Source organism: Bos javanicus, chromosome 22, assembly GCF_032452875.1.
Source record: "Bos javanicus breed banteng chromosome 22, ARS-OSU_banteng_1.0, whole genome shotgun sequence".
NCBI lineage: Eukaryota > Metazoa > Chordata > Mammalia > Artiodactyla > Bovidae > Bos > Bos javanicus.
Window position 1 is genome coordinate 42377985 of NC_083889.1, and position 12570 is coordinate 42390554.

Genomic DNA, 12570 nt, shown 5'->3' on the forward strand with positions numbered 1-12570 from the left:
GACATATTCTTTACCCCTTGGTCTCCTGGGAAACTAAGATCCCACAGGCCTAGAGCAACTAAACCCAAGCACTGCAACTAGGAGCCTTCCGGTCACAACTACTGGAGCGTGAGCAGGGCAAGGACGATCCCCTGTGCTGCTACTAAGACCTGACACAGCCAAATAAATAAACAAGCTATTTAAAAAAGGAGAGAGCGAGAAGATAGTTTTTTTTAAGCTTACACTTTAAGAGTATTTCCAAGTCAGAACCAAATTTAAGCCAGCGCCCGCCTGACGTCTTTATCATCTGGAGCAAAAAATCCTTGGCTTTTTGAAGCGTGCAGTGACCTTGAGTAAATACTCTTACCTCCTTGGACCTTTTGAAGCAATGAAAGGGTCTGGCGACCCTAGAACTGACTGAAGCCACGTTTAGAAACCTGGTTCCGTGAGTCCATGACTCTACTTCAGCAAGCTATCACTAGTCAGTGTTCACAACGACGAGAGACCAAGTCGATGTGATATGTTTTCTAGAAAAGCCAAGCATTTGTGGTAGTTATTAAGCCAGGTTAAGTTTTCACTTATCTTTACAGACACAAGTCACTACCTGACCAGAGTGAGAGTCGTCAGGTTGGACGTTCCATCCTTTCCGCGGGAAAGGTTGCCTGGGCAACGCCTACGTCATTGCGTAGTCTCACGTGTCCCTCGGCGTGACGCTCAGACAGCGCCGTGCGCTGGCGCCTACTAGGAACCAATGGGCGCGGTCGGAAGGTCTGTCCTTCTCGCCCCCGCCCTTTTCCGAGAGGATTCGGGGGCGGGACGGCGGCGGGAACGCGCCCGCCTTTCCCGGGCTAGCGGGCGGGCGGTTGTCCGAGCCTCGGCGTCTGTGCGTCCAGTCACGTAGATTACGCACACACTTCATCCCGGGCTGCCGCCGGGAGCTCCCCCAGGCAGCAGTCCCCTCACAGACCCGGGCACCCTGGAGGCTGGGCCGTGATGGTTCGGGTCGCGGGTCTGAGGTGGAGCTGACTAAGGGCTGAGAAGACCCTGGGAGTAGCGACGGAGCACGAAGCCCTTCCTTGGCCGTCGGGCCCCGAGCTTCACGCCCTCCCGCCGACTTCCAGCCGTTTGTGTCAAGCTATTTTTCTGGAAGCCCTGAACTCCGTGCCCCTCAAGCCCTGGGCCCCCTGCAGGAATGTTCAAAAATGAGTACCAGGTAACCCGAAACGCTGTCCATCCTGTCTAGTTTCTCCTCTCGGGTGAGGTAGCTCACGTTCTGTTGACAACTCTCAGCCACCCCACTCCCTACCCCACATCCCCAAATAATACTGTCTTTTTAGGGGTAAGAAGGAATTACTGGGTAAGTTCTCTTGACCCTCGTCCCCCACCAAAAAAAAAAAAAAAAGAAGCAACTGACGTTTGGGGATATGATTTGATTTTTGTTCACTCAACAGTTCCCTGCTTCTCAAGGTGTAGGGATGCCTGTGTTTGTGACTGAAATGCAGTCTTAAACCCTCAACCAGACCTCCTGGACCAGAAACTTGAGGACAGGACCCATCAATCTTGAGTTTTACCAATTTTGAGGCACTCTTGTAACTCGGACGCTATTTAGAAGAGAGTAAATAAGTGAATGCATGAATGGGTTAAGCCCAGAAAGAGCATAAGCACTTTGGCCATGTGCTATTTTCTGCCACCGCCCCCCGCCCCAAACTGGAGGTTAGTCATTTCTCAAACATGCGGCACATTAAGATTATTTGGAGTACGTGTAAAAATACCAGTTTCCTGATCCTCACCCTCAAATAGAGTGAATGAGAATCTCTGTCAATGGAATAGTTAATTTACCTTCATAGAACCTTTCCGCAGTTGATTTAGATGCAGGTGGTCCAGATAACACACTGAGGGAAACTGCTGCTGCGGTCACCGTGCCTACCCTGAATAGTTTCCAAAGCTCTCCAGCTTTCCTCAACTCACTGGGCATCTCCCTGCTCTTCCTTGACTCCAGTCTCCTGCCCTCCTACATTCTCCATGTGTCTGCCATCTTAGTACTGCTGTAACGAACAAATTTGTCCCTGTGCTGGAACAGTCCTCTACTGGTCACCTCTTTGTTGATTTTATGTTTCGGCTGCGCTGGGTGAACACAGAGCTCATTAGTACCAGTAATGATTATTCAAAAAAAGGGCAAAGTGAATAGTACTGGGTCAATTAAAAAAGCTTGAACTTGGAGAGGGAGTGATTCTTACTTTAAGAATTCCTATAAGATTTTTTTATATATTTAATACAATTTGGAGATCTATATGTACAAAAAAGAATTATTTCTATAGACATGCTAAATGTTCTCTACTGTGATCCTGAGAACATGGAGGGACATGCTCACATAAAATCACGAAGCACATTACTGAATGTCCATAAGCTTTAATTATAAAAGAGAGGCATTATAGATGAATGTCTCTAAGGAAGAGTTTACTGAAAGCAACTGAAAACCTGAGAATAAATATGATTTATTTTATGGCCTGTTAATTTATAAGCAGCGCATAAGCAAATGTCTGATTTTCGTAGTGTCCAGGCTCTCTAGTGCGCGGGCTCAGTAGTTGCCGCGGGACAGCTTAGTTTCCCAACCTGAGGTGGAACTGGTGCCCCCTGCGTTGGAAACGGAGACTCCTGGACCGTCAAGGAAGTCCCCACGCTTCTTTGTTTGCTTTTCACCATATACTACCTGCCTTCTTAGGAGTCTCCTCAGAGTATTCCGCAGTTCTCTTCTATTACATTTGATGTCATTAAATGTGTTAGAACAATTTTAGAGAGTTTCTTTCACTTAATATAGGTAAAATATATATTATTATATAAAAACATGTGTCTACTGTGGGAAACAGGCGATAGCAGAAAGGAATGGGCATGGGGGAGGTATATTTTTCTGTCTCTTCAGGTGTATGGATTTTTCTCTTAAAAAAAACTTCCTCACATTTAAAATTCATAGTGAAATACACCCTGACATCAGAAGCTATAGTAATTCTTTTTCTCGGTTTGCACATAACACTCCCTCAGGAAGACATAAAATGTCTCAGCTTCAAGTGATTATATGTTAAAACACAGAAGCAAAAATATCTTTGTATTATTGAGAAAAATTAAAGGCTGGACTCTTTATGAAAATCAGACAGTTGCTTATGCGCTGCTTATAAATTAACAGGCCATAAAATAAATCATATTTACTCTCAGGTTTTCAGTTTCTTTCAGTAAACTCTTCCTTAGAGACATTCATCTATAATGCCTCTCTTTTATAATTAAAGCTTATGGACATTCAGTAATGTGCTTCGTGATTTTATGTGAGCATGTCCCTCCATGTTCTCAGGATCACAGTAGAGAACATTTAGCATGTCTATAGAAATAATTCTCTTTTTTTGTACATATTTTGTAGATCACCAAGTTGTGTTAAATATATAAAAAAAATCTTATAGGAATTCTTAAAATAAGAATCACTCCCTCTCCAAGTTCAAGCTTTTTTTAATTGACCCAGTACTGTTCAATTTGCCCTTTTTTTGAATAATCATTATTGGTACTAATGAGCTCTATGCAAGGTACTGAATGTGATGGTTTATGTTTACTGTCCTGTGTAATCTGACAACCCATTTTACAGAAGGAGAATCAAGAGGTTAAGTATCTCCAAGGTCAGTTAATAAATGGAAGAACTGGTATTGGAACTCAGGTTAGTGTGACTAGAAAGCTTGTAGCCAGAGATAATTATCCAGTTTGATTAGCCTTGCCTGAGAGTTGAGTTTTGACTCTTTAGTGTGTGTTGAATAAAATATTTTGTGAGCATGAACTATATACATGAAGTAAATGAATCTTACACTGAGAGATTGTAAAGTTTGTATAGCTTGAAATTTATTTAATGTTTGCTTTCAAAAAAAAATTTAAACTATTAACTTGAGATGACTTGAATTAGAACAGTTGTTGCTTAGATACACCGAAGATATAAAGGAATAATAACAAGGATAATGTTTCCTCTCAGATCTACTTTACTGACAAATTGCCAGAACAGTGGTTATAGACTATGTGGTAGATAATATTTCCTCCTTCTTAGCATTGTCTTTCACTGTAATTTAAAAAAAATTTTTTTTCACCCTAGGGAGGTGCATTTGTTGAAATCTTTAGTGCCCAGGGTAAAAATCCTGGAGCAAAATGGAAGATCCTCGGCAGTCCATCTGTGATTTGGAAAGTAAGTGTTAGAAATTAAAGCCAGCTAAATCCAGGAAAGAAATGAGACTAAAGGTTTTAACAAAAAGGACTTGGTAAGGTCTCAGAACTGGTTTACCTGTTCATTCACTTCAAAACCCTTTCATGATACTGGCTACAGCCCTTTGAGATACCCCTCCTCATTGAAGACTTTGGCACACAGCTCATAACCCTTCTCTACATGTCAAGTCCTTCTATTGTTTTAGGCGACTTCAGTATCTGTGAGGAAAATCTTCAAACCCCGGGTTTCTCATTTTCTTGATTTCTTCCTCTCTAATGACCTCTCCACTCTACTTCAGCACTGTTTCCCTCTGTCACACTTTGTACTTTATCACTGAAACTGCATGGCCTCTGAAATTCCTGAGACCTTGAGTCTAGTCTTCGATTCTTAATGTTGCTTGCCTAGTTACTCCCACTCTATTTGTTCTTCAACCTAATTGTGACTATTAGGCCATTGACCATTCTACTTTTTTCTCAGTGTTTAGATTGATTTACTTACTTACCTACTTACTCACTCACTTAGTCTGTCTTCACTTTCTTTTTCTCTCCAGCCCAGAATCCATGGTCCAAAATTTCAGTCACTTCCCAGTCAAGACCTTGAATGCCCTGCTCCTTTTCCTTTCATCATGCCTGCCTAGCAAATGCCAACTGTTCCTGAATTCCTAATCATATCTCTCCTGTGTCTGTATGTGGGCTTCACAATACCTTTGGAGAAAATATCTATAGTCTTTCAGGTTGATAATGCTGTGAATTAAGTATGAACAGTCCATGAACCTAATCTTGTTCTCCTGGTCTCTAAAATGATTCTTTAGTATCTTTCAGGTTTCCAGCCATAAACTCCTTACCCCCACCCCCAACCCACCCCCAAGACAGGCCCTCCTCACTCATTTACCAGAAGACTTCACCCCCCATTTCACAGGGAAAACCAATAACATCAGGTAGGAACTACCTCAGCCTCTTGGCCACCAGACCTAAAAATCCATATCCTTCCCTGTCTTTTTCTCTTTCTCCTCTCTCTTGTACAGTTAAGAGAAAAATGTCTTTCTAGAGACTTTGTTCTATGGATAGTTTTTTAAACTACTATTAATTGAGTGCTTACTGTTTGCCAACCATAGGATTGAGCACATTACATGTTATATAGTCTGTACAATAACCTTGTATTTCATAAAGTACACTTATGCTTATCTTATAGGCATGATAAGGTTAAGTAACTTGCTCAAAATTTTATAGCTTTTACTATGAATGAAAGTAAATTGGTGCTGTGAGGGTATAGAGCAGAGAGGTCAGGAAAGGGTCCCCTGAGGAAATAATAGCTAGCTAGGCACCAGATAGAGCTGGTAGAGAGAGAAACATTTCAGGCAATGAGAAAAGCAGGTATAAAGTCCTTGCTTTGGAGAGAACTTAGAATTTTTTAGAAACTGCTGGAAGGCTAGGGGCTAGGATGCAGAGTGGAGGAGAGTGTGAGGCAAGAGATGAAGTTAGAAAAACTGGGCAGGGGCTGGACTACACAAGGGTTTATGGTTATGTTCAAGATTTTGATAAGCTGCTAAAAGGTTTTAATGTATGCCCAACATGTGTGCAGATGAAATAAATAATACAGTCTATGTTCATTGCAAATACATGAGAAATGTTATTGTAATAAATATAATACATATTTATTTAAATGTTACTTAATCCTTAGCAACCATTTGTTACAATGTATTTTTAAAACATGTACCAAAAGGAAGAGGATCTATGAAAGGTTTCTCTGTGAAAAAGGGGTCTTTGTATTTAAAGACTGGAAATTTGCTCCAAGATTAAAAAATAATAATAATAACCATTTCCATTAATACTTTGATAGAAATTGGATTCTCGTGTATAATAAGGTTTTCATTTCCAGGTGTGTTTATGTTTGTTTTTTAGATAACCTTCCTTAGTTGTAACACTTTAATTTGTACTGATTTTAAGTAAATGATGTATGGAACTTCACGTTAGAAGACTGGTAAAATAAGGCACTGATTAATTCTATATGAGCCATGGCTTGAAACCAAGGAACTTCCAGACTAGATACAGCATAATTTAGATGGTTTATTGTACTGTTAACAGAGAGCGATGTTCAGCCTGTGCTATTAAACAGAAATACATTGATTATAGAAGGGGAAGGATACCTGGACTCTGGAAACTCTAAATTAGTAACTTGGGAATCCCTGACGTTGGAAAACTTATTATTTGGTGGAAGAGTGTCTTGATATAGAAGAGAATTTGCCAAGTAGCTAATTGTGGCTTCTGTATTCCAATTCCCAGCTAGTCTTAGCAGCATCATTAAGACCTGGGCCTATTTTTAAGTCATTTGAGTGTGGGGCTTTTTGTATGGGCTTGCTACTTCAATTTTATAATAAAAGTCAAATAAAACACACAATTACCACTGTGTTCAATTTTGTTCTGTAGGAATTTGATAAAGAAGTTAAAAGTTTTGTGTTTGTACTGGAAGGCAGCAGCCAAACAAATAAAATACAGTTACCAAAGGAGAATAAGCAAATCCGTAAGTAAGATTTTTAACATTGAAGCTTAACATTTGATGCTTAAAGTGAAACTTCTAAGTCTCATAAACAGACGTGTAAGTTTGGCTTTTACTGGAATCTGTTGATATATAGTAATAAGATTTTTTTTTAATTTTTTTTTTTTTTTTTTTTAGACATTAGGACTGACTTTATTCATCATAAAATTAAATAATTAGATGGGTCATTGTTGAAGTATTTTTTTGAGAAACATAAAAACAAATGCCAACCTTCCCATATTTCACACAATTGTGGCCTTTGTAATAGCAGCAGTGCAATCTACCACAGGAAATCTTTTCCTGAAAATTTCATCCAAAAAAAATATGGTTTTTCCATCAGTATAGATTTTATATAATTTCAGTGGACAAAGCTGGAATTGCTTGATTTTTTTTAATTTTAAGAGTAACTTTATACCAGGCTTTTGAAAAGAGATTCTGCTTCATTGTTTATTAGAAATTTACTTCTATTTTAAAGAAGATTTAGAAGATTATTTAACCTTCTAAATTACAAAATATGTATAAGATTATTTCATTAGAATAGTAATGATGTTTATTAAGCACTTACTGTGTGCCAATGTGGAGAAGGCAATGGCACCCCACTCCAGTACTCTTGCCTGGAAAATCCCATGGACAGAGGAGCCTGGTAGGCTGCAGTCCATGGGGTTGCAAAGAGTTGGACACGACTGAGCGACTTCACTTTCACTTTTCACTTTCATGCATTGGAGAAGGAAATGGCAACCCACTCCAGTGTTCTTGCCTGGAGAATCCCAGGGACGGGGAGCCTGGTGGGCTGCCGTCTATGGGGTCGCACAGAGTCGGACACGACTGAAGCGACTTAGCAGCAGCAGCAGCAGTGTGCCAATGACTTTCTGAGCATTTCATTTTTTTTAATTCTTTTAATCCTGACATTAAGTCTTTTATGGATAAACACACTAAGGTTGATTCCTCATCAAGAGCTCAGATTGTTAAGGCTATACTTTGAAATAAACTCATGAGTTCTTATAGTGAATTAATTTTTGAGGGAAAATATATATGAAGTACTATATAAGGCTTACTTAGTAATATATCAACTTATATACCTTTAGAAATATTCATATCTAATAAGTAAAGATATGAATATGTGATTTAACAAAAAACCCCAGAATAGATTTCAATTCTTATCTGTTCTGGGAATTAGGAATAGTGGTTTAAAGCAGAAGGAACCCTGAGCGATCACCTAAATTTATGATCAGAACCCCAATTGTTGGCCAAACTAGGGTTAAAATTCAGTGCTCTGCCACAAAATTAGGCTCTGCATACCCTGATGTGATTTAAGAAATATAAATTATCAAAATGATTAACCATATTTTCATTAACTTTGTCCTAAATTTATCTATTATGTTTTAACCAATGTAGGTAATCAGTTATTTTTTACATTCATTATTTACTTCTTCTTTCATTAAGAACATTTATTGAATACCTGTTGTGTACCATGAACTATGAAAAGACCCAGTCTTGGTATCTGATTTTCTCCTTTTAATCTTGTTTTCTAAACCTTTATAGACTCTGTTTTATCTACTATTTCAAGCTACTACATGCATATTTTAGATTTCTAAGACATAAATCAAGTCATAGAAATTATAGTTGGAAGATGATTTATTTTAAAATGGTATCTTTCTGAATAAAATAAAAAACAACTTCAAAGAGAAGGGATAGTCATTGTTAAAATAATTGTTATTAGTTTATTACCATTTTAAAACCATGATTTCCTCATAGTTTGCATTTTTTAATAGCAGAGATTTTTTTTAAATTTCTCCATAAATCTGTACTGATAAATAAGGTGAACTGAGATAAGCCATGGAAACATGTCTGAAAATATAGGTTATTTTTTAACAGGAAACACGGACCATCTTTTAAGACTATTGACTGTAAAGTGAACACATCTGATATTCAGGAACATGACTTTGCTCTAAACCAATTTTAGTTCTTTTTAATTTATTATTGTTGGCCTCTACATCCATGTGATGCCTTTAGCATCTATGCCCGTGATGATGTTATTGACAAAATCAAATCACTTCTAGTAACCTTTCTCAGTTGGCCCTGAGAAAGATTTCTCCTCTAACAAAGGCTCAGTGATTAAAGACAAGCTCCCCTTGCCTACTTTTATCTATGTTTTTTTTAAGACATAAAGCAGATTTAATGTGTTATAATTGCTTTTTAAAAATGGAAAGATGATAGTTTTAATTCAAAGAAAGAAAAATCTTCTAATGTATTTCTTGTACAATGTCCTGCAATTAAAAATTAATCTTTTCTGTAGCATGTACATCCCTGTAACAAATGAAGCAGTTTTATATAGTCTGCCCTGTACTAATGCCTTTAAGATTAATTATTTGGAATTTTTGATAATAGCAACTTATAATTATTTCACTTCTATAAAATGACCTATGTGAAGTTGTTATGGTTAAATTTAAATTTAATGGTATGCTTTGAATAAAGAATTGACTTTAAGTTAAGGATTCTAAATTAAGTTCAATTACCATTTTGTATTCCTATTTTAAGAGTAAAAACCCCCTTTATTTTTGCCAACTTGACATTAGACACTTCATATGTATTTCCTACTGTGTTAAGTACCTATGAAGGAATTTTAATAATGAAATTCAGTATTTTTAAATTTTAATTTTAAATAGTAATATTCTGAATTATATTTGAGCACCTCTGAATATGTCAAAGTTTTTTTTTTAACTCTATGTATTATCAAATAAAGGAAGGTGCGATTATCAGATTGTGTATTTCTCCACTTTGTACCCCTAACTTAGTGTATCATATATAGTTGGAATTCAGTAATTTTGTTAAACTTCTCATACTAAGAATCTGTAACGATTTACTTTATAATTTCTGATAGTAAACAGTTGGCCTTGATACTGAAACTTGTAGTTCATTAGCCAGTTAAATAAGCCCATGTTGCTGTTGAGGCTGGAATGTGTTATACAGAGATGCCCATATGAAAAGAAACTCTATTACGTGTAAATATCTATCATTTGGATGGTCTCCTTGGGGACTTTCTATTTGAGGCTCATGTTTGAAACCATACTTTTCTCTGCCTGTGATATCTTAATCAAATGGTGTGTGTCTCGGGATCGGCATCCCTAAAGCTGTGTGTTGATCTAAGTTTCAGCTGCTCTGGTGGATGAGGTCATCTTTATGAAGTTCCCCTCAGCCTACCCCTGCCCTAACTTTTTGTAATTCTTTGAAATAAACTTCCTATGATTTCCTCTTTCTAAAACCCTTCAGTGGCTTTGACTTTACCACTCTATTGACAGTGCTCTTGTCAAGGCTTCTACTGCTCTTTCTGTTCTTGAATCCAGTGGCCAGTTCTCAGCTCTCATCTTGTTCAACTTAGCAGCAGCATTGACAAAAATTGACATCCTCTACTTGATATATATAGTACTTTCTCCACTCATCTTTCAGGATGCCCATACTCCTGGATTTTTTTTGTTTTTCTTTTTCCTACTTCACTGGTCTTTCTTCTGTCTCCTTTCATGGTTCTTCCTCTTCTCTCCAACCCAACTTAATGTGGCAATGCCTCTGGACTTAGTCTTTGACCTTCTTGACACTAAACTACATTTACTTCTTTAGTTTCAGACTCTAGTCTGATGGCTTTAAATTTCATCTCTGCTGTATACCAGCTTGCATTCTTATCACTGACTTGTGTCCCAAACTCCAGATTTGTATATTCAATTGCTTAGTTGACCTTTCTACATGGATAGCTTTACCTTGGAAATTTTTCTTCCTCCTCCTGCAGATTGCCCCATCTCAGGTGTTAGCAAGTTGTCTTTCAGTTGCTCAGACCAAAAACTCTTAAATCATCTTAATTTTTTCCTTCTTTTCATTTAACCATCAAGAAAATCTTGTTGGCTCTATCTTTAAATTAGTTTTAGAGTCTGACTGCCTCTTGCTACTTTCCCTGCTGCCACCCTCCATTATCTTGGAGTATTGCAGTAGCCTTCTAATTAGTCTCTGTTTCTGACTTGCCTCCCCACAGTCCATTGTCAATTTAGCTGCCAGACTGATACTTTTAGATCAAGCACTCTTCTGCTGAAAATGCCCCATCTCTCTCTGGGTAAAACCCAAACATCTATAGGGCACTGTAGTATCTGGTGTTCTCTTAACTCTGATCTTATCTCCTGTTCCTTTGCCTTGTTCACTCTCTTCCATCATATAGGTCTCCTTGCTGTTTTCAGCCACAGTCTAGTACCTTAGCACTTGTGCACAAGCCATACCCTCTGCCTAGGGCTTTCTTTTTCCAAGTAGCTACATGGCTCACTCTCTCCCCTTCTTCAGGCCTTTGCCAAATAAAATGTCATCTTCTCAGTGAGGACCCGTGCTTACCCATACTTAAATTACAACCTGTGCTTTGTATCCCTTCTGCATTCTTAATCTCCTTTACCCTGGTGTCCATTTTCCTACAGTAATTATCACCTTGAACTTGCTGTTTAGTATGTTCTTTTATTGTTTTTTTCACCATCACCAGAAACTAAGACCTACCAACACAGAAACTTAGTCCACTTTGTTCACCTAGAACAGTGCCTGGCACATAGTAAACGTTCAGTAGATCTTGTGTTGAATAAATGAATGAATGGATGAGTGGCTTCCTGTTGATTTTAGGATGACCTGTATCTTTCACGGGGCTTTCAGCCCCACGTCCCTGACTTATTTGCCAGATATATCCCCTGCTCCTTTTCCCCTTCTGTCTCCTGTCAGTCCTTTAAGTTCATCTAATCTACTATAGCCTCTTCTATATGGAGTATTCCCTCTCTATATGATATTTTTTCCTCTCTTCTGCCCCTATCTTCCTTGCCCAGTCAATCTCTGCTGTTCTTCCTAATTGAACTCCACTGTTACTTCTACAAGAAAACCTTCACTCATCATCCTCTTCCTCCCAATGACTCAGGATTATATAGGCTTTCATAGCAATGTGACCTTCTCCTTCATGAAACCTAGTATGTAAGTTCCAAGAGAGCAGAGAGCATGTCTGTCCTGTTCACTTTGAAAGCTTTAACACTGAGTCTTTTTCATAGTAGATGCTCAATAAATCTTTATTGAATGATAGATCTCATTTGATTTACACAAATAATTCTGTGAGGGGTAAACCTAAATTATCAACCCAGTTTTACATATGAAAAGTAAAAGGAAGATTCTTGATTACAGTTTCAATTTCCGTGCTTGTGATGGGTCTGTTAAGATTTTCTATTTCTTCCTGGTCCAGTTTTGGGAAGTTGTACTTTTCTAAGAATTTGTCCTTTTCTTCCAAGTTGTCCATTTTATTGGCATATAATTGTTGATAGTAGTCTCTTATGATCCTTTGTATTTCTGTGTTGTCTGTTGTGATCTCTCCATTTTCATTTCTAATTTTATTGATTTGATTTTTCTCCCTTTGTTTCTTGATGAGTCTGGCTAATGGTTTGTCAATTTTATTTATCCTTTCAAAGAACCAGCTTTTGGTTTTGTTGATTTTGCTATGGTCTCTTTTGTTTCTTTTGCATTTATTTCTGCTCTAATTTTTAAGATTTCTTTCCTTCTACTAACCCTGGGATTCTTCATTTCTTCCTTTTCTAGTTGCTTTAGGTGTAGAGTTAGGTTATTTATTTGACTTTTTTCTTGTTTCTTGAGGTGTGCCTGTATTGCTATGAACTTTCCCCTTAGGACTGCTTTTACCGTGTCCCACAGGTTTTGGGTTGTTGTGTTTTCATTTTCATTCGTTTTTATGCAAATTTTGATTTCTTTTTTGATTTCTTCTGTGATTTGTTGGTTATTCAGCAGCGTGTTGTTCACCCTCCATATGTTGGAAT

The 12570-nt window shown here is 37.9% G+C and overlaps 1 protein-coding gene across 7 annotated transcripts in view; it reads left to right on the forward strand.

The window, feature by feature from the left end:
- The first annotated feature begins 787 nt into the window (after window positions 1–787).
- CFAP20DC (CFAP20 domain containing) overlaps window positions 788–12570 on the forward strand; it is a 268693-nt gene continuing 256910 nt past the window's right edge. For 3 of the 7 annotated variants that reach the window (XM_061396525.1, XM_061396524.1, XM_061396526.1), the window contains exons 1-3: window positions 788–1192; window positions 4100–4189; window positions 6634–6727. In XM_061396525.1, the coding sequence (XP_061252509.1) occupies window positions 1172–1192; window positions 4100–4189; window positions 6634–6727 (205 nt within the window). In that variant the 5' untranslated portion in view covers window positions 788–1171. Of the gene's footprint in view, window positions 1193–4099; window positions 4190–6633; window positions 6728–12570 lie in introns of those variants that run through there. The other 4 variants (XM_061396523.1, XM_061396529.1, XM_061396527.1 and 1 more) reach the window with 4 other exon arrangements.